This window comes from Caretta caretta, chromosome 8, assembly GCF_965140235.1.
Source record: "Caretta caretta isolate rCarCar2 chromosome 8, rCarCar1.hap1, whole genome shotgun sequence".
Taxonomy (NCBI): Eukaryota; Metazoa; Chordata; order Testudines; family Cheloniidae; genus Caretta; species Caretta caretta.
Window position 1 is genome coordinate 79,256,732 of NC_134213.1, and position 22,560 is coordinate 79,279,291.

General features: G+C 42.6%; 1 protein-coding gene across 7 annotated transcripts in view; it reads left to right on the forward strand.

Annotated features, from left to right (window-relative positions):
- COL24A1 (collagen type XXIV alpha 1 chain) overlaps positions 1 to 22,560 on the forward strand; it is a 246,903-nt gene that overhangs the window by 182,830 nt on the left and 41,513 nt on the right. For all 7 annotated transcript variants that reach the window (XR_012669701.1, XM_075131667.1, XM_075131669.1 and 4 more), the window contains 12 exons: positions 497 to 550; positions 765 to 818; positions 5,202 to 5,255; positions 5,919 to 6,026; positions 9,777 to 9,830; positions 10,448 to 10,555; positions 12,172 to 12,225; positions 13,070 to 13,123; positions 14,469 to 14,525; positions 17,310 to 17,363; positions 18,204 to 18,257; positions 18,383 to 18,436. Coding sequence is in view for 6 of the 7 variants with exons in the window: in XM_075131667.1 (XP_074987768.1) it covers positions 497 to 550; positions 765 to 818; positions 5,202 to 5,255; positions 5,919 to 6,026; positions 9,777 to 9,830; positions 10,448 to 10,555; positions 12,172 to 12,225; positions 13,070 to 13,123; positions 14,469 to 14,525; positions 17,310 to 17,363; positions 18,204 to 18,257; positions 18,383 to 18,436 (759 nt within the window). In the remaining variant the exon portion in view is untranslated. The remainder of the gene's footprint in view (positions 1 to 496; positions 551 to 764; positions 819 to 5,201; positions 5,256 to 5,918; positions 6,027 to 9,776; positions 9,831 to 10,447; positions 10,556 to 12,171; positions 12,226 to 13,069; positions 13,124 to 14,468; positions 14,526 to 17,309; positions 17,364 to 18,203; positions 18,258 to 18,382; positions 18,437 to 22,560) is intronic.

Sequence of the window (22,560 nt, forward strand, 5' to 3'; positions counted from 1 at the left end):
TGTTCTTTGTCAAACACCCATAACCATGCCCTTCTGATCTGTTTTGTATTATTATTTTTATTACTATTAAAATTTAAACTCTGAAAGAAACAATCTGGTGCCAATAACTCTGTAGGTTGTGGACCTACCCATAGATCCTCCTAAACATGCATTTGGCTCGTGGTGTAAAAACTGCTGGAATTGTAAGTCGGTATCTGGGAACAAGGTTGCAAAATGTAGAGTTGTGCTTATACTACATGTGTTTCATTATGAAGGATATGGGATTAACGATTCTGTTGAGTCTGTGGTGTATTCCTGAACCTCTACCATACTGCATTCTCCCTTGACACCGCATGTCTCAGGCTAGGCCAAAGAACACAACTTCCTTTTGTTTTTCAGTCATGTAACTGTCCTAGTGCATCACATCGTTTTTGTGTTTGGATCTTTACTGTTTTATTTGATCGTTGTAAAACCATTCTTGGTGACAATGTGTAACAGTAGCTTCTGTACCATATAGGGACCTCCTGGCCCTGAGGGAGAGCCTGGCCTGCAAGGAGAACCGGGTGCAAAGGTAGATGGTGGGATTGTTTTCTTCCATGTTGCATTCTTCGCTGAATTAAGTAAAAGCAAATCAACTCTCTGTTGTTGATTTAGCTTATTGGGCAATTAAGCAATAAGAAAGAAAATGTCAAAGAATACCCATCATCATCAGTAATCCTCATCCTCTTTAGAGACAATTTGTTCCCAGCAGTTTAATAGTTTAATTTTCATATCGCATATTCCAGGGAGACATCGGACCTGCTGGCAATGCTGGAGAAACAGGAGAACAAGGTTTAAGGGTGGGTGAAAAATATGATTCTGTTTCCAAAAAGGAGAATGTTTTGAATTTCAGAAATGTCAAGTTGAATGACCTCTATATGTGAGAGAAATTGAATAAAATGTGTCTTTGATCCATTTAAAAATAATACTGGCAACACTGTAACAGGTTAATTAAAAAGAGCATAAATTATCATACTAAAATATCTGAGAGTGGGTTTAATTTGTGGAAATGACAATAAGGTTAAGAACATGATTTTCTCAAAGCATTTTAATTAAAATGAGTAAAGACTGGATTTTTAAAAATATATTCATGAAGTATCTGGTGTCCCTGAGAGTGAGGTGGTCTAAGCACAGGACTGGGAGTCAAGAACTCCTGAGTTCTAAGCCTAGCTCTGATATTGACACACTTTCCAAGTCACTTAACCTCTCTTTGCCTCAGATTCCCCATCAGCTTACCAACTTTTGAGGGGCGTTGAATGTTTGTAAAAATTCTTTGAAGATGATAATCATAGAATCATAGGACTAGAAGAGACCTTGAGAGGTCATCTAGTCCAGTCCCCTGCAGTCATGGCAGGACTAAGTATTATCTAGACCATCCCTGACAGGTGTTCTCCAAACCTGCTCTTAAAAATCCCCAATGATGGAGATTCCACAGCCTCCCTAGGCAATTTGTTCCAGTGCTTAACCACCCTGACAGTTAGGAAGTTTTTCCTAATGTCCAACCTAAACCTCCCTTGCTGCAATTTAAGCCTATTGCTTCTTGTCCTATCCTCAGAGGTTAAGAAAAACAGTTTTTCTCCATCCTCCTAGTAATAACCTTTTACGTACTTGAAAACTGTTATCATGTCCCCCCTCAGTGTTCTCTTTCCCAGACTAAACAAACCCATTTTTTTCAGTGTTCCCTCATAGATCATGTTTTCTAGACCTTTAATTGTTTATGTCGCTCTTCTCTGGATTCTCTCCAGTTTGTCCACATCCTTCCTGAAACGTGGTTCCCAGAACTGGACACAATACTCCAGTTGAGGCCGAATCAGCATGGAACAGAGTGGAAGAATGACTTCTCATGTCTTGCTTGCAACACTCCTGCTAAGACATCCCAGAAGGATGTTCGCTTTTTTTGCAACAGCATTACACTGTTGACTCATATTTAGCTTGTGGTCCACTATGACCCACAGATCCCTTTCCATAGTACAGTACTCCTTCCTAGGTAGTCATTTCCCATTTTGTATGTGTGCAACTGATTGTTCCTTCCTAAGTGGAGTACTTTGCATTTGTCCTTACTGAATTTCATCCTATTTACTTCAGACCATTTCTCCAGTTTGTCCAGATCATTTTGAATTTTAATCCTATCCTCCAAAGCACTTGCAACCCCTCGCAGCTTGGTATCAGCCGCAAACTATAAGTGTACTCACTATGCCATTATCTAAATCGTTGATGAGGATATTGAACAGAACCGGACCCAGAACTGATCCCTGTGGGACCCCACTCGTTATGCCCTTCCAGCATGACTGTGAACCACTGCTAACTACTCTCTGGGAATGGTTTTCCAACCAGTTTTGCATCCATCTTACAGTAGCTCCATCTAAGTGGTATTTCCCTAGTTTGTTTATGAGAAGGTCATGCGAGACAGTATCAAAAGCTTTATTAAAGTCAAGATATACCACGTCTTCGGCTTCCCTCCTATCCACAAGGCTTGTTACCCTGTCAAAGAAAGTTATCAGGTTGGTTTGAAACGATTTGTTCTTGACAAATCCATGCTAACTGTCACTTATCACCTTATTATCTTCTAGATGTTTGCAAATTGATTGCTTCATTATTTGCTCCATTATCTTTCCAGGTACAGAAGTTAAGCTGACTGGTCTGTAATTCCCCATGTTGTCCTTATTTCCCTTTTTATAGATTGGCACTATATTTGCCCTTTTCCAGTCTTCTGGAATCTCTCGAGTCTTCCATGACTTTTCAAAGATAATTGCTAATTGCTCAGATATCTCCTCAGTCAGCATCTTGAGTATTCTAGGATGCATTTCATGAGGCCCTGGTGACTTGAAGACATCTAATTTGTCTAAGTAATTTTTAAATTGTTCTTTCCTTATTTTAGCCTCTTCTGATCCAAACTCATTTTCACTGGCATTCACTATGTCAGTATGTCCAATCACCACCAACCTTCTCAGTGAAAACTGTAACAAAGAAGTCATTAAGCACTTCTGCTTAATATATTCAATGAATGCTAAGTATTATTACTACTTCTAGATAGATACATAGCATACATACACACAGAGGCATGCAGTGAAACACACAATATCAGTCCAAAGAAAAATCCTTTTGTTGATAAGGAAAAACAACAATGCCTAATGTAGTCTTAAACTTTGGACTGTCCAAGTATCAGCGCATGAGGTGGGTCTGATATGGGAGAGGGAGCAGTTTTAAGAATGTATCAATTGTGAGAGCTATTTAGTTATTTTTAATGTTTTTCAATTTTCTAACTTGTACAAAGTGTTTTATTTTTTACCTGTTACGGAGTTATTGCATTTTTTGCCTTTCTTTTTTGACTTTTGAGTGTAGAACCACTTTGCCTAGCCTTTTCTTTCCATTTCGAGTTAGTTTCCAGTGACTAGAGATTTTTCTCTGCATGTCCAATAAATTTTCACTTAGATTAGGTTAGGTCTTTGTGTCTGTTAATCCTGTTCTTCCCCAGCCTTGGTCCTCTTTCTCTGTTTGGTTGATCCCTGGGACTTTTCAAAAAACGTGGTGAAGCTGTGATATAGTTTGTGACAGATTTTCTCTAGAAAGATTTTGACAAGAATATAAGCAAGACCCTTTCTAACTTAAACTTTAGAATGTAATTGTACATTCCATCAATTCATCAACACCCCGTTTTCTTCCTTTAGACTAGAAAATCCCAAGTGAAGTAGGTTCCAAGATTCTGCTGATCCTTGGAGAAAAGTAAACTCAGCATTAAAAAGTCAACACTTATCACACCACTGTATTTCAGATACCACAAAGTTATTTCCTACGGTGCAGTACACCTGCAATTTGCTGTGAAGGCAAAGTTATGAGTGCTCAGTCTCTCTCAGGATCAGACCCTAATAAAGACAAATATTGCAGAACCTAAAATACCCTGGTATTGTAACTGTTGGTAAGTGATGATTTTTTCATGGACAGTGTTGATCTTGAGCGATATATATAACTGAGCTAGTAATGGGGACCTACAAATTCATGGTCCATTTTGATCAATATCATGATCATAAGATTTTAAAAATTGTAAATTTCATGATTTCAGATATTTAAATCTGAAATTTCACAGTGTTGTAACTGTAGGAGTCCTGACCTATGCCTTACTGCATTTCAGATGTACAGACTTCTGAGTTTTATTCCCTAAGGTAATGAACAACTGCATTAGTTGTTACCTCTCGAGAAAGAGATCTTGGAGTCACTGTGGCTAGTTCTCTGAAAACATCCACTCAATGGGAAGTGGCAGTCAAAAAAGCACAATATTAGGAACTATTAGGAAAGGGATAGATAGAAGACAGAAAATATTATAAACCCACTATATAAATCCATGGCACGCCTACACCTGGAATACTGCATGCAGTTCTGGTTGCCCCACCTCAGAAAAGATCTTAGAATGTGAGAAAGCACAGAGAAGGGTAACAAAAGTTATTAGACATAATAACAGCTTCCATACACAGAGATAGAGAAAAAGGACTGGGACTGAGCAACTTAAAAAGAAGATGACTATGATAGTCTGTAAAATCATGCCGGGTGAGGAGAAAGTGAATGAGAAAGTGTTATTCACCCCTTCACATAACACACAAACTAGGGATCAAGCAATTAACTTAATAGGCAGTGGGTTTAAAACAGACATAAAGGAAGTTCTTCACACAACACGCAGTCAACCTGTGGAACTACTTGCCAGGGCATGTTGGGAAGGCCAAAAGTATAACTGGGTTCAAAAAAGAATTAGATAATTTTGTGGAGCATAACTCCATCAATGGCTATTAGCCAAGAAGGTCAGGGACGTAATCCCATACTTCAGATGTCCCTAAACTTCTGATTGCAAGAAGCTGGGACTGGATGATAGGATGGATCACTTAGTTATTGCCCTGCTCTGTTCATTCCTTCTGAAGCATCTGGTACCTGCCACTGTCAGAACACAGGATACTGGGCTAGATGGACCATTGGTCTGACCCAGTATGGCCATTCTTACATTCTAATGAAGACAAAAAAATAAAGAATCCCAGCAACAAAAAATTTGTCTCAAAAAAATCTGTTGATTTCAGTTCGAAAATGCATGTAATGCTAAACAGTACAAATTCTTCCCAGGCAACTCTGACCCAATAAAGAGAGCTCCTTCAGAGATTTGGAAGTGGTAGTAACTTTGTTTCATTTCTTCTCAAAATTAGGGTGAACCAGGATCCCCAGGAGAAGATGGTGTTCAAGGGAAAGATGGCTCAAAGGTAGTCTTCATTTTTCATAATAGATGTGAAATATTCCTGGTTTTACTTACCTAATTAAGAACCTAAGTCCAGTTTTTCTTGTCTGTATTTCAGAAGCCTGATGATGCACTTAATGTAAAATAACTAAGGGTTGTATATTGCAATAAAGCTATTGTCTTACTATTTATGGATCCTGTGGACCATCCCAGTAAGAAATCTGGGAAAGGGCACTCAGGGAGGCACAATGCTTCCTGCCACAACCCCAGTGCCTGGGGGAGCACAATGACTGTGACCCTTAAGAAGGTGCAACATGTCATTCTTTACATAGCCAACCAAAAGTGACCAAGTGCTAAGCCACTCACAGTCCTTGCTTTCAAATGAGTACAAAGACCGAAACTTCTGTGCAATGGACACAAAGGAAGGAAGATTTTGTGAGGCCTCCAAAGAATTGTGCAGTTGCATAGGGCTCAGGCAAAAATCTGGCATTATGAGGGCAATTTGAACTGGATAAAAAGCATTTCACCGTAACTGGGGGCCTGATCCAAAAACCTTTTGGAAGTCAGTGGAAAGATCCCATTTGCTTTAGATCAGGGCCAAAAATAAGCAGAGAATTCTTGTGTAACATCATTCAATATAACAGTTTAATTCTTTTTAGGCTTGATTTATTCTTCTGCTGTATTTTAGGGGATCCCTGGAGACCAAGGGCTTCCAGGAGAGGATGGTGAAAAAGGAGAGACCGGAATTCCAGGAATTACAGGCCCCACTGGTGAACCTGGCATAATGGGTATTCCAGTAAGTATAATTTCAACCAAGATGGGTGTTACTTCTTGCAAAAAGAAATATCTCCTTTGAATGAGCTCACCACCTCCATATAACTTTTCATGGCTTGATGCATGGATAAGAAGAGAAACATGTTGGTCATTTTTTAAATGTGGAACCTTTTGGCAGATTTTTCACTCCTCACTATCACTCCCTTATGCCTGGAACAATCACCCAGATCCTGTGCAACATATAATTTAAAGTCTCCTACTTCAGACCCCTCCTGACAAGTTACATACATAGCAGTAAATGTTATGTCATGACCTTTCATGCTATACACATTGTCCTCCTCCTCCCCCTACCTGGGTCCTTATTGTCATCCTTTGATTGTGTAATGTTTTATTGTCTAGACTGTAAGTTTCTTGAGGTAGAAAGTTGCCATTTTTTGGTCTATAAAGCACCTAGTGCTGAATAAATAAAAACAATCTGCAACCTTTATAAATGCCAAGGCTTCAGGCTTTAAAGTGTAACCAGGTTTTAGCTACAAGTCCTTTTATAACAATGAATCATAAGGCTTAAAACTTTTCTTTAAAAAGTTCTGCAAAAGAATTTAGCACTTGTAAAGAGTGACAGCTTGTAGGGGGAAAGGTGCTCTCTCAATGTACAAAACAGTTGCTCCACAGACACCAGCAAGTGTCCCCTATTCTGCCTCAGCTATGTGCCTCAACCCTCTCTTTGAAAGACCACCTGTAGGAATGACAGGTCAGCTCAGCCACCATCCCCAATCAACACTTAGCTTTTCTGCTGAGAATATCAATAGTGTCACTTGGTTCCAATCATCACGTGGGCACCTGTATTCACTAGAAACCAGAGTGAAAGCAATAACTTATTCTAGAGAAACCACGGAACAGCTGTCAGATTAAAAGAACTTTTAGACTGTGCTGAACAACTGTCCTAGAAGTGGAAAACTCATTAGAATGAGCTCCCCTGAGCCGAATTTCTGTTAATTTTCTTTCCCCAGATTCTGCTTAACGGAGGGAAGGGAGGCAATTTCAAAGTAACTCTACAAAAAGTACCTTTTTTAGAGTCTAGACACAGACCGTGTGCATGGACAAGGGACTTTAATATTCTTATTCACATAGATTAGAGAGAAGGCCTCAGCCATCCTCTCCCTCTGCCTGCTGTTATGTTCCCCTTCCCTCAAAGGGGGAGAACACAAATAACACTTATCTTGAGTCCATCTGATCAAATGAAAGCTACAGCTTATTCTGGGACTCGCTCGTATACATCATTAGTTACTGATGTCACCAAAATCATTTATCAATGTCATCACTTTGAAAACAGAGGAAATTTCATTTGGTTTAGAATAGTGAGGTATCTCTGAACTGACTTCACTGATCTTTCTGTAAACTGACAGTTAGCTTCCAACAGTTGAAAATGAGTAATCAGTTGGTCGTGGTTGAAATTGGAATCATACGCCTGAGACATGTCTTGAACCTGCAGTTGAGATAGTTCTGAGAGTTTCAAGATTCTGGATAATTTTTTAGCGTTTCTATTCAAATCTGGATTGAATACTGGACATTGTAAAATCAATTACTTAGAAGCATAAGTACTTATAACATTCCTTTGCTGAATTTGGGTAGCTGGGTTCACCTGTCTCTATTTGCATTTTCTTGAGAACTCTTCTCTTCTTTGGAAGCTCAGGCATTCCAACTGTCTTCAACTTTAAACTCTTCTGGTGGACCTCTGCAATATACTGCTTATTCTTGGCTCCTTAAAGAAACAGTCTCACAAACTGAGAAAGGAGCATATTATATTTTTTACCCCACGATCTGAGATATGCAATCCCAGAGAGTCAAATGCTTTAAGATTTTATGTAATGCATTAGGGGAAACACTGAAATCACTAATTGAACAAGCTTCTTATATTTTTCAAAAATAAAAAGTTTGGGGCTAAATTGAGCCCTTGGCTTGATCAGGGATGTTGGAGGCATGCAGTGAGGCAGTACCACAGGTAGAGTCCCCAGAGGGAATTAAAGCTGATTGTCATAACCGGGACATGGATGGTCTGACCTAGTAGTCAAAGCAGGAGTCAGGCCGGGTCAGCCACCCGGAGGTCAGAATCCAAGACCGCCCAGAGGGAAAACTGAGAATTGAATGTCAGGAAGCAGGTAGTCAGGGTACCAGGAGACCAGAAGCTGGAGACAAACTTGAGAGCAGAACCACAGATTGATAACCAGAGTCAGACTGCAGGAACGGGAAGCACAAGGCACACAGTCCAGATCAAGGTGGATACCAGATGCACGGACACATCTTGTTCCTGTGCTGGGTTTAAGTAGGGGCTGTGGACCAATCAAGGTCCCCAGCGTTCTGCCAATCAGGTCCGGGGACTGAGTTCTCTGTCTGAGTTCAGCTCCTATTCTGAAAACAGTTAGGTGGTCCCTGGGTGGCAGGTTGGAACCTGCTAGCTCCACAGAGCCCTGTGGACCAGAGTTCAAGATCTATGGTCCCTGATGTTGATTCTCATGGTTTTAGTTTCCTCTTTGTTGATTTTCAGCCCTACTAACTTTGCATAAATCTGGAGATCAGCAGTGCCATGCTGGATATTTTCTTCTCCTTGCTACAAATATCAGAAGAACTCAGAACACTTTGAATGCTTTCTGTTTTCCCGTCTTGATATACTGAAATGGTCAATAAACTACCCAGCTTCAGGACATCTTCATTTTATAAAATTACAATTTTATACAGCAAATCTCATCATCAAAGTCTTATTGTGCATCAAAAACAAGATTAATCAGGTGGTTAGCTGTTTGTTAACTGAAGCTTTTTCAGGCTTCTGCTCCTTCACATGTTTCAAAGGCCATTATAGTAAACTACTTTCCTTCTTCCTTAAAGGTCTCAAAGGTTGAGAGTGTTTGGACCTTGCGTTTTGGTTTGGCCTCATTATGGGCATATGGACAAGCTCCAAAGTTCAGCTCTAGACCAGGAAATGAATTTCCTCAAAATTCAGTGATGTTTTAACCAATAGTTTTGCTTTGGGGCCATATCTAATCAAAGAGGAGGATTATAAAGTAGGAGATGGGTTTAACCTGCATTGATCCTGAATTCACCAAAATATCTTTCTCCCCTCCAGAAAAAGAAACCCTACACTTCTTCTCTCCCCCCTGAAAGTCAGCATCAATTGTTGAGCACTCTGGCTCATTTGGAATCATAAGACTCCCAGTAACAGCCTGGCATACCCCCTCCCCGGTTTACTCATATTGTGATGTAACTTGAATAGCAGGGACCACATGGACCTGATATTCATCTCCTGCTCGGTGGGCCCTGCACCTGGATTACTGGGTGGTTGGCAGCAATGAACTGTGGACCATGTTGCTTGCTGCTTACTGGTGTAGGCCTCAGACCTGCGGTGAGCCCTGCATGGGCCTTACTGCTCTCACTAGGGCTCCCTCTACAGAAGGAACCTTGGGATATACAGTCAGTTTTCCACTGTCTGCATATCATATTTCACTAGATGCAGTGTTTGGCTTGAAGACAAAATGACTTTTATTCCTCCATGAATATATTCTGTTTGGCTGGTTTTGGTGCCTTTTCACTTGTTTGATAAACGTGCTCTGATGCTTACTTCATTCTAACACTCATGCTAACTTAAGGCCAAGGTTAATAAGATTTTTCCACCTACATCTCTAATTTTCAAAGGCCTTGCAGAGATTATCCAATCTGGAGTGCAATTTAAACATGTTCTCAGAGCCTTCTCAGTATCTGTTTCTCCCTCCCTCCACAGGGATCTGAAGGAACACCAGGAAATCCAGGTCAAACAGGTCGTCCAGGAAGAAAGGTAATGTTGTTTTCAGCTTTCCTACTTTCCTTTCTATGTGAGCCTTGAATTTCTATTACAAAATAATTCCTCTTAATCACTTGGTGTTGAAGGATCCAGAGCCGCAGAAGATACCAGAAATTTTTGTGCCACTTGTATCATTAGGCTCATGTGATGAGCCAGGAAACCCCAGGCATAAGAGGAATCAAGTCCCCATGTACTTCATCTCATACTTTGCCCTGCGGTTGGGCAAATAATTTTCTATCACTAGCACAGCAATGGGATCTGTTGTAGGTAGGTAGGAAAGGTCCCAAAATAGAACATCAGATCCAAGTTCCTCAAGGGAAGTTTGCATCAAAATGTGGCTCTGGATTTTGCAGGTTGAGCCCATCACTAGTGTAGCATAAAACATTAAGTTTAGCTAATATAGAAATAAATTACTAACAAACCATCATGCTTGTTAATGAAATACTCCTCATTGCATGTCCTAGAGTCTCAGATTTTAAAACTACAGTTAAAAGCAAATTGTGTGTTTAAAAATAATACCCTTACCGAATGATATTCTTTTGCTGAGGTATAAACTGATATTTAATTTTAATGTAAATGTCTTAATTCTTTCCATAAAATAACACCAACAGGGGGGAAAGGGGCAGCTAGGACCCCCAGGAGAGATTGGAGCCACAGGTGAAGCTGGCCAACCTGGAGAATTTGGTCCTAACGGCGCAAGAGGAACTAGAGGTCTATTGGTCAGTACAATATATTTTTTATGGAGTCATGTATTTACAGTTTAGGGGCATGGAGTCTCATAGAAGGGAAGAGACATGTCTTGCTTGTCGTGAATTTAAATGGTAATTTTTATTGAGGCTGCTGGACACAGATAGACTCTGCATTTCTCTCTGTCTGTGTTGTTCCTAGAATAGCTAATACAATCAACACTGTCTATTGTCATCACACAGGGTTACCCTGAATCCTGGCCTAGACTAAGCAGTTCAGGAATCATCTGCTGAATATAATAAAGAAGGATGTTTGTAACTGAGCACCTTAAAACATTTTTAGACCAAAGATAATGTGAGATGTAAACAAACAATACTATCAGTGGGGGAATGGTTTTTAGCTTTGAACACAGTTTATTCTCAGATACTCCAAAAACAAAGTCTGTTCCTTGTAAGTGGGATTTTCTGATACAAGCGCCCTTGTGTCTGTGATTAAAGTCATATTTTTAAATTCACCCCCTATTCTGAAATAGGTGTCTTTCCATCATCTTCAATGGGCTTTGGATAAGGCACTATTTGTACAAGGGCTGCCAGGTGTCTTGTTTTCAACCAGAACACCCTATCGAAAAGTGATCCTGGCAGCTCCGGTCAGCACTGCTAACTGGGCCGTTAAAAATCCAGTTGGCGGCACAGCAGGGCTAAGGCAGGCTCTCTGAGTGCCCTGGCCCTGCGCAGCTCCCTAGAAGCAGCAACATGTCCCTGTGGCCCCTAGGCAGAGGCGCAGTCAAAGGGGGCACTGCCCCCAACCCAAGTGCTAGCTCTGCAGCTCCCATTGGCCAAGAACCATGGTCAATGGGAGCTACGGGAGCGGCACCTGCAGATGGGCAGCATGCAGAGCTGGAGTGGGGGACATGCTGCTGCTTCCGGGGAGCCATCTGAGGTAAGCGCCACCTGGAGCCCGCACTCCAAATCCCTGCCCCAGCCCTGAGCTCCCTCCCACACCCAAACTGCCTCCTGGAACCTGCACCCCCTCCCGCATCCCAACCCCCTGCTCCAGCTTGGAATCCCCTCCTGCACTACAATCCCTCGTTCCCAGCCCAGAGCCCCCTCCTGCACCCCAAACCCCTCACCCCTGGCCCCAGCCCAGAGCCCGCACCCCTCCCACACCGCAACCCTGTGCCTCAGCCCGGAGCCCCTTCCTGCACCCTGAACCCCTCATTTTTTGCCCCACCCAAGAGCCCATACACCCTCCTATACCCCAACCCCTTGCCTCAGCCCAGAGTCCCCCACGCACTCCAAACCCCTCAGCCCCAGCCCAGAGCCTTCTGCCGCACCCCAAGCCCCTACCCCAGTCCTGTGAAAATGAGCGAGTGAGTGAGGGTTGGGGAGAGTGAGCACCAGAGGGAGGGAGGATGGAGTGATCAGGGGGTGGGGCCTCAGGGAAGGGAAGGGGCAAGGGGCGGAGCAAGGATGTTCGGTTTTCTGCAATTAGAAAGTTGACAACCCTGGTTTTGTACAGATTTCTTGTATTCCCTCTAATGCTCAGTAATGGTATTCATGCCTGCATACACAACCTCTGGACAAAGATGAAACCATTACTCAAGTGCCAAGCAATTAGTTTCTTTATCGCTGATTATTCTGTTTAACAGGGACATTTAGGAGTAATGGGACCTGAAGGAGAGCCAGGAATTCCAGGTTACATGGTGAGCTTATTACTAAATTAATGTGCGTGTGTGTGTGTGTGTGTGTGTGTATGTCAGTATTTATAGCTGATATATAATTTTGTGATTACAATATATTTTAAACAATCTCTCATAATTGGAGGTCAACTGTATAAAGAATGTGTAAATATCCAACTAGGTGACTGCCACACCAGATATTTTTATATGAAAACTGATTTTTAATAAATAAGTTTAATCTTGATGGATGGATTGATAAATAATAAAGTTTCAGTGGCAATTATTTCTTACGCACATGAGGCCCAATCTTGAAACCCTTGCTCTCAACCACTGCACTCAATAGGACTGCTCCCATAGACAGGACTACTTATGTAGGGTAATGATGGTAGAAGAGAGCTCCTACAAACTTACCCATTGCCTGCTGATTGGACAGGCATTTCCCCTTTCAATAAGAGAACCTGTAGTTTTTAGACTTAACAAGATTAGAAGAAGGACATTAATTTTTTGTGGCCTATGTCAAAAAATAATCATTTTCTTCCAAACTGATGTAATAGATGCAAAGTGTAGATGGATTCCTGCTGTCACCTACTGGAATAATAATTAAATCTTTGTCTTCAAATATTAATTGCAAACTAAGGCCCTGATCCTGCACTAGGAACCACACTTGGCCCCCTTTGTTTCAACAGAGCCCCACTGAAGTCCATGGGCCTCTGTGATTGCACACACAGAGGTCTACCCACCTGCAACAAATTTCCAGACTGGGCCCATAATTTGTCTGAAATGTCACTATTCAATTTACCATACAGCAGAAAGTGCTAATCTGAGCAATATATAACATTTTGTATTTAGTTGTTTGGGATTTTTTTAGGGTCATCAAGGTCAGCCAGGATCACCTGGTCCTCCAGGACCCAAAGGAGAGAAGGTACGGAAACTAGTTCTTGTTGTTTACAGTCCCAGTGATTGTAAAGGGTGGAAATGTTGTGATACATTCATAGCTTATCAAAGCATTTCTCAAAAGACAGTTTTCACAGCTTTTGTTTATCCAAAGCCATCAAAAGGAAAAAGGATGAGACCTCGGCTGTTGTGATGCAGTGTGAGCAAAAATGTAAACCTGCGGAAACAAATTATAGGAAGATAAAGTTAAGAATTAGAATAATGAAATGTTTCAGTTTCTAAAACATAAGGTCCTAGTTCTTCAATCATTTTCTGCACTACCAGACAGCACCATTGCCTTCCCTGGGTGTGATTACAGTAGTAAGCAACGTGGATCCAGCAAAGTACTTAAACATTGTGCTTAACTTTAAGCATGTGAGAATTTCCATTGACTTGACTTTAAAGTCAAATACATGCTTAAGTGCTTTGGTGGATCAGGGCCTATGCATGGTAGAAAGTGATTCCAAGATCAGGACCCAATGTTATAGATTCACTCTGATTCTTTTAGGCCTTGATCCTGCAGGCAGACCCTTATGTTCACTGAAGGCAATGGGGTGTCAGACAGGTACACAGATCCACCCATGCAGATGAGCTTGTAGGATCAAGGCCTTGCAGAGTAACCTATTAGGACCAGATTTTCAAAGGTGTTTAGGCTCCTAAAGATGCTGATAGGTGCCTGGTGGAATTTTCAAAGGCATCTAAGTAGATTGACTTCATGATTATTAGTTGCCAATGGGAGTTAGGTTCCTAACCTGCTTAGGCTGTATTGAAAATCCTACAAGGCACCTCTCTGGATCTGTGGATGCCTAAACACCTAAGAAAATCTGGCCCTTGGTCTTTAAGGGCAATATGTTACTGGAGCAGAGAATGTTTTATCTGTTGGTGTGGGTAGTAGTGTGACATTTAAAACATCATAAAATTAACCTATACAATTATTATGATACTCAGTATGATTAACAGTGTTTCCTCTACACCTATTGGATTAGGAGTAGTTAGCCTTTTTTTAACACTGGCAGGAGTGTCCTTTTTTCACTGTCCATTAACTAAAATGGGATTTTGTTCAGATTTCTTTTTGTTAAGAAAGCAAGTATGTAATTTTTCAGCCCAAAATGCAAATATTTTTGAAAGTGAGATGCATGTAAAAGCGGTGGGTTTTCTGCAGCCTTAAGTATAGTAGTCACTACCACCAATTGGTATAAATGTGTATATAATCCATATTTGCGTGTATGTACACTGTATGAAATGTTTATTTCAGTTTAATATTAAAGAAATTCTTGAATAAATAGATTTTCATTACCAGGAATAAATATTTTTAATAATTATTTTCCTTTTAGGGTTACCCAGGCGAAGACAACACAGTACTGGGACCACCTGGGCCCATAGGTGAACCAGTAGGTCTTTCTTTCTCAAAAAAATTATTTTAGTGATTCAAGACGAGAGGCAGTAAATGGAGTTTCCACAAGTTATACAGTTGCTTCAGAAGTCTAGGGTCACTTTGTCATAAAAAGGTGCAGAACCAGTGTCATTAGAAACAAAACTGAACACATTGTTTTACTGTACAAAGTGGCTGTCCAAAAATGGCACCTTCTTACTCAGCAGATCTGCACCCTCTGTTAAATTATCCTAATGAGATGACTTTTCATTTAGATCAACATGTCTGAGAACAGAATTTGATCCCCGTATTTATTCCAAATAGTTATCTGTTGTTTTAGTTACCCAGTATAAGTGTCTTTTCATTCCTGTTAGCAATGCAACTGTGCGAGGGTGAGCTGCTATGATGATTTGGCTCAACAAGGACAAGTGCAGAGTCCTGCACTTAGGACGGAAGAGTCCAATGCACCGCTACAGACTAAGGACCGAATGGCTAGGCAGCAGTTCTGCAGAGAAGGACCTAGGGGTGACAGTGGACGGGAAGCTGGATATGAGTTGACAGTGTGCCCTTGTTGCCAAGAAAGCCAATGGCATTTTGGGGTGTATAAGTAGGGGCATAGCCAGCAGATCGAGGGATGTGATCCTTCCCCTCTATTCAACATTGGTGAGGCCTCATGTGGAGTACTGTGTCCAGTTTTGGGCCCCACACTACAAGAAGGATGTGGAAAAATTGGAAAACATCCAGCGGAGGGCAACAAAAATGATTAGGGGACTGGAACACATGACTTATGAGGAGAGGCTGAGGGAACTGGGATTGTTTAGTCTATGGAAGAGAAGAATGAGGAGGGATTTGATAACTGCTTTTAACTACCTGAAAGGTGGATCCAAAGAGGATGGATCTAGACTATTCTCAGTGATAGCAGATGACAGGACAAGGAGTAATGGTCTCAAGTTGCAGTGGGGGAGGTTTAGGTTGGATATTAGGAAAAACTTTTTCACTAGGAGGGTGGTGAAACACTGGAATGCATTACCTAGGGAGGTGGTGGAATCCCCTTCCTTAGAAGTTTTTAAGGTCAGGCTTGACAAAGCCCTGGCTGGGATGATTTAGTTGGGATTGGTCCTGCTCTGGGCAGGGGGTTGGACTAGATGGCCTCCAGACGTCCCTTCCAACTCTGTTATTCTATGATTCTATGATTTGTTTATTAAAAGGGTATGAGTACTACCTACAACTATCTACATCAACGAGGAGCATGCCAAATAAAACTCTCCCATAACCTTAAGTATTTTTTTAATTCAGGCCAGCTTCTGTCCTCAGTTATACTTATGCAGCCCCCTTGGCTTCAGATTCTCCCCTTATTATTTAGACCTTTGCTACCCCAAAAAAGCAGAATTTGAAGGCAATGGAATGAGAAGATGTAAATGAAAACAGAATTTGGACCCCCAGAGGGAACTTAGCGAACAATTTTCATGAAGATGCCTGAGAGAGAAAAGAACCTAGTTCACTCGCCCATAGCTGTGTTGATTCTGCCGTGCTAACTGAAGCAAAAGTTGTATGCAGAGGAAACATGTGTGTTTCCGCTGGGAAGCTGCTTCAGGAGGCCCAAAGCCCAATGGAAACGCAGAAGAGAGGAGAGGCAACGGAGGGGGATTCCACAATCCCATGCATGCCATGGAGCTGAGCTCTACAGCAGCGGTCTCTGCAGAAATGTTAGAGCACAGGAGAGAAGTAGGGACCTGGCATCAGATACCATGGTGATGAGCATGTAATACAGATGGCCACTGGATCAGTTCATAAACTTTGAAGATCCACTGTGCCTGATGATCCCCTGGTAACCTTGAAGTAAAGCAATATTTTCTTTCTTACTGCTTTTATTTCAGATACTGGGGGAGGGTGGGAAGCTGTTCCCTATTAAAATCTCCATCCACCTAGATGCTGAGTGCCTTCAGGAAGGTACTGAGCCCCCTTACCTCCACTGGGTAAGATCCTGAACTCATCAACTTCAGTGGATGCAGAATTTGGTTCATTGACTGCAATGAGCATTAAAGCACTTAACGCTTCCCAGGGGGGACCCAGCACCTTGCAGATCTGGGAGTTGAGACTTTTCCTTGAAGTCAGCAAGCTGCGGCTTCTACTGCAGGTGATGGGATGCAATCGTAGCAGCACCATCATTCACAGGGCCCTGCCTCTGGATTAAATGAGAGGCTTCCCTGCCTCCCCTATCTTCTGTACAGTTCTCATACACAAAACCTCTTCATGCAGGCTTCGCTAAGGGATTGAGGATTTCCTCTCATAAACAGTTTCACTATAGGCAGGTTCATTATAAAAAAGGATCCATCTGTACCTAGTGGTCCCTGTCATTTGTTTTCTTTACATATTAATCATGGTAATGGCACCTTCCTATAATCTTCTGCAATTTGAATCAAATAATCCCTTCAAATTAAAAAAAAAAGTTAGGGTCACATTCTGATCTTACTTACATGGGTGTAAATATGGAGAGATTCCTTGGATGTCAATAGAATTATTCCAGATTTGCAGCTGTGGGAGGTTAGAAACTTGGACTGGGGTCTTCATTTACAATATATTTTTGACGGTGAGGTGTTGCACGTCTTAATGTAATACATATTTGTTTTAGAAATAGTTCATTTTTATTCTGTGAACTTAGCTGATTTTCTAATTTGACAGTATGTAGATTTTGGTAACCTCACAGCTGGGTGGTTTGTTCTGAAGGAAAGGCCCAGATGTATTGTTACTGCAGCAGTATTTTAATCAGCCATTAAACTCTGCTCTTTGGTTATCTCTCTAGGGTCCTAGTGGTGAACGTGGAGATAGAGGGGAACCTGGTGATGAGGGATTCAAGGTAAATACCACTTGCTTTGTAAAGCAGTAAAACAAAATTGCTGTTTTCGCGCGCGCGCGCATGAATGTGCTGATGCTTCACCTGTATTGATTAGTTCTTAGTGTAAATTTATACTGTATTGAATAAACTAATAAATTTGTCTGGAATTGCAAACACTATTATTTTGTAACTCTCATTCTAATAATTATGTGTATGTTTTATGCAGTTTTCCTACAAATATGCTGTAACCTCACTATAACAAACACTCAATTACAATTGCTACTGTTGTGGAGTCAGCAAAACAAAAAGATGCAGTCCCTGACAGAAAGATCTTACACACAAAAAACAGATCAGACCTATAATAAAGCAATAAACCAAGTATGAGCCAATCTCTCAAGAAAGCAGAAAAGTTTAAACAATGTATAATTCCCTCCCATGGTGAGTGTGGAGTAGGATTGTTATGAAGAAAGGGTCACGAAGGGCTTGATTCCATGAGGTGCTGAACAGCCTGAATTCCATTTACCTCAGTGGAATTGAGGATTTTCAGGGTACATCTACAGTGCAAGAAATCACGCATGGCAGCGAGTGTCAGAAGTTGGGTTAACTGACTTGGGCAGTGGGTCCCCGCTCCCTTTGTCAGGTTTCAGAGCCTGGCTCCAGCCTGAGCAGGACCATTTACAGTGCTATTTTTAGCCCCATCGTGTGAGCCCAAATCAGTTGACCCAGGCTCTGAGACTTGCTACCGCGGGTTATTTTGCAATGTAGATATATCCGCAGCCCCTCCCAGGAGTGGGCTTCAGAAGAAAATGATCAGCTCATCAGAGTTATCTCTGCAGTGATATTTATGTTTTCTGTTTCTAGGGTCACACAGGGCTTCCAGGTCTAAGAGGAGCAACTGGACAACAAGGGCCTCCAGTAAGTGTTCCAGGCAGTTAGCTGTATGTATTGTGCTTCTGTATTTGTTATTGAAAATAATTTATTTCTCTCCTACCTTAATGGCCAATTGTTGTTTGCTTATGTTTTTTCTGTTCTTTCTAAAGGGTGAACAAGGTGAATTGGGAGAACAAGGACCAAAGGGAGAGAGAGGATCAGAAGTAGGTGGAAAAAAAAAAAAGAAAACTCCACTTTATTGTAATTCTTTTGTGTTTGCAATTGTAACAACCATTATTGTCCATAGAAGACAAAGTGAAGTTTTTAAATCATAAGGCTCCTTTCAAGAACAAAATATGATTTATAGCTGTTGCGCTGAAAGATGACTGTGGTATTTGTCTTCATGTTCTATTTTAACATAAAGTCTTATGACTTCCTGCCACTTATTGACACTCTACACCTTGTTAAGTCCTTACAAACACAAACCCAATGGACCTGATTGCTACCTAAAACCATACAGAGATGGATAGGATAGTTGTCCACTTGTGTGACTTGAACAGAGTCGCAGTCAAATTAGGTACACTTCATTTGTATTTCTCCGAAGAATTCCCTGTGCTCACTAGACTTTTCTCTATAGAAGATTTCAAATTAGGCCAGATTCAAGATGCCAACTGATTTTGGAGTTGGTTGATTTTTAGCCCTAATTACTTGATGTACGTCTCTTTTTGCCATATTTTATTACAACATATTTATATTTCAAAATATTTTAGGAACTGTTAATTTGTATTCATCTAAGTTACAACACTTCCTTTAAGGCACCACTCTGAGTTGGAGACAGTGAAGAGTTTCACCACTCCAGAGCACAATGTGTTCTGAAGCTCCCAGGATGTGCCGGAGGAGTATGCCCACTTCTACATCCCTTACCATGCATTTCACTGGCTGAGTTGGAGTAGGCTGGGGTTAGGGTTAGAGGGTAGAGAAAATGTCACCCCTGTTGCGGTTCAATACAAGACAGGACACGGCTTTAGGCAAGCAAGCAGGCTGGTTTGCTGACGGGATTGTCGCTGTCAGCTTTTCCACCTCTCTTTTGTTTCTCTCCCCCCTGCGCATTACATACCCCGACCACAAAAGGCATCAACAAAGGAAAAATTATGACTTTGATTAATATTCTTATTTACCAGCCTCTATCTACTACAATCCTTGTTCTCAGGCCTTGAGCCCAGTCCAAGGAAGCTTCCCACAGTTCATGTCCTCTGAGTGACTTCCCATGGTCCATGTCCTTAGACGGAGCAGTGTGTGCACCGCTCCTACACAACAGTCAGGGTGTGCCCTGAATGTTTTCAGGTGCATGAACTCTACATGAACCCTTCATCCCCCCCCTTTTTTGTTTATTTGTGCTCGGCCATCTCATGGTAGCCATCAATTTGCTTTTACAAGCGATTTAACTCCCGGACAGACAAGGACATAACTCGGGGAGCCTGCCAGGGCGGGTCTCTACAAAGTCTTAACAAAGAGGGAATACACTGTACACAGCAGCAGCAAAAAATAAGCCCAGCAATCACAAATACAGTATAACCAAAAAGTTGTCGCAGCCACCCTAAAGAGGGCAGCCAACCTGTAAGCCAATTCCAAAAGCCCTCAAACCCCAGATCTTGGCGTATGTGTGCCGTAAGATTGGCCAGTTCGGCCAGTCTAGTTTCTATGGAACGACTATTATCAGTTAAATTAAAACAACACATATGCCGAAACGTGGAACAGCCTAAATGATGTTTCAAGAGCAGAAAATCAATGGCTGCTCTGTTATCCAAAATTGCATCCCTTAATTCGTGTTGCTCTGTATTAAGTAGGGCAATTGCCTGGGATGTTGTATTAATTGCCTTTGCCGCAAAACACGCCAGTGCATTTAAAGTTCTTGCTGTATAAGTGGCAAGCCCGGGGACCCCAACAATAGAGACCGCTAAGGTGGTATACTCAGAGCGGCTGAGAAGATTGATATCTGCGACACAATCTTCTGAAAGGGGTGTAGCCCTTTTACTGCGCTTTTGACCGCCAAAAGGCAAAATGAGTGTCATTCTGCTGAGGCAGCAAAGGGTGCCATCGCTTAAATTCGTGGGAATATAACTAAAGGTGCGAGAGCCGCAGGTAAAAAACCACCCGGATGGTAGGATGATATGGCCATAATTGTATGAAACATTCACGGCGTGGGAACAATTTAAAAGGGGTTGATAAATTTGCCGACAGCCTAAGGGCACCTTTGTACTAGTGCAGTTGACCACACGTGCACAGGTGACATTGTTGTAATGAGGGCAAGGGGTAAATGATCAGTTACCTGATAAACATAATGTGTGTCCACAATCAAATTAAAGGGACAATCAGCGAAAAGTTGAAAGGCCAAAATAACAGCAGCTAGTTCCAAGGACTAGTAAAGCTCTCCAAGCGCTGTGCATGCAAATATTGTTGTACAAGTGAATGAAGCGCTTTCAGCTTTTCTAGGGGGAGGGGCCACTGGTCAATCCATACGGGCTCTAAGGATTGCCATACCAATGGTAATTGGGATGGCAAGGTGGGTGAGGGAGGATTTCGGGCCATTATATATTAATATTGAGGGTGGTGTCCAGCTTTGTAAGTAAGTCACGGCCCCAAATATTGAGGTGGACAGGGAGCACAAAAGGACGGATCGTAGCAAGGGCACGGCCTCCTGGTTTAGAGACCGTGACCCAAGACAAACTTTGGCGCCCGGGTTTGCTACCCCCGATCCCCCACAACTCTTTAGAAGAAACTGTTGGCCAACTGACCGGCCACTCCGGATCACGAATCACCGTAACGTCAGCTCCAGTGTCCACCAATCCTGTAAAAGGAACATTATTTAAGAGAAGTGTTAACTGAGGTTTCGAGGGGCGGACTGACATTGTTAGAGCAACAAGTGGAAAGGACGTGTTGTGAGACAGCAACTGAGGCAGCGTTGATCCAAAGCTGCCTCCGCCCCAGGCTCAATCCTCCGCAGCTGGCACCTGATAGGGGACTAAAATCAATTGTGCAATTGACCGTCCACGCGGGAGCGACTGCGGAAGATGGGTCCACACCTGAACCTTAATAACGCCAGTGTAATCGGCGTCAATGATCCCCGGGATGACAAAAAAAACCTGTTTCCCAGCATGTGAGCAAGGGAGAACCAGACCCACAAATCCGTCAGGGAGAGGTCCCGTCACCTGGGTAGGTATGGCGCAAACCTCCCCTGGCAACCGAAAATCAGCGTCCTCCTGCATAATCAAATCAAGCCCTGCACTTCAGGCAGTCGCCGCCCTCATGGAGTCTACGGATTTTAAAGCAGAGGAACAGTTGTCTGAGTGGGAAACATCCCCGTTTGGCCCTGGGTTCGGGGGTAACCCGTCGTGCGGTTTCCCGACCCGCTACGACACTGATTAGCCCAGTGATAGCCCTTCCAACACTTGGGGCATTTCTTTGAGGGGTGAGCAGGCGCCGCCTAGGAGTGGCACTCCCGCTGAAAGTGACCCTCATTACCACAGCGGTAACAACGCTTCCCCTCCTTCCTGCTTTTCCGCAGGGCGGCAGCCAGAACTCCAGCTTTATGTGCTTGGGTTCCGATGTTTTGGCACGCCTGTAGCATGTCTGACAGCTCTAGAATTCCAGAGGCTTGTGCCGCCTGGAGAGCACGGTGGCAATCCTCGTTTGCATTTTCAACCGCCATCTTTAACAGGATCTCCTGAGCTGCTGCAGGGCTATCCACCTGTCGGAGGATAGCCTCCTGCAATCTGTTGGTAAAATCCATAAAGGACTCTGATGCACCCTGCACCCTGACAGATACTGGCAAAGCTTTTGGTAGGCTTGCCTGAATCCGGGACCTTCCGGAAAGCATGCTGGGCGCAGGTGGAAATAATGGGGAAGATGGCCTGAGGGAGTTGAGACTGCATCTGAACGGTAGCAAACTGGCCCTCCCCTGCCAAGTGCTCATAAATGATACCTTGCTCTCTATATACCTGGGCTTGGCGTTCCGCCATCTGCCAATTCTCACTAAGCCAAATAACATACTGACTGGGTGTCAGCATCATGCGCAACAGCGCTTTCCAGTCTTCAGGGACCAGGGAGTACCCAGTACCTAGCCCTTCAATGAGACCACGTACATACGTGCTAGTCAGGCCGAACTCGCGAATCGCTTTCTTTATCTCTCTGATCACCGAGTAAGGCAAACTGACCCAGTTTGCAACCTGGTTGCCCTGGCCATCATCCTGCCAGGTCACCGGACAAACCGAGACCAAATCAGCCAGCTCCTCTGCTGTAATATCGGAGCGAGTCTTCGCTGCGTGAACCATTTGTTGCACCAGCGAAA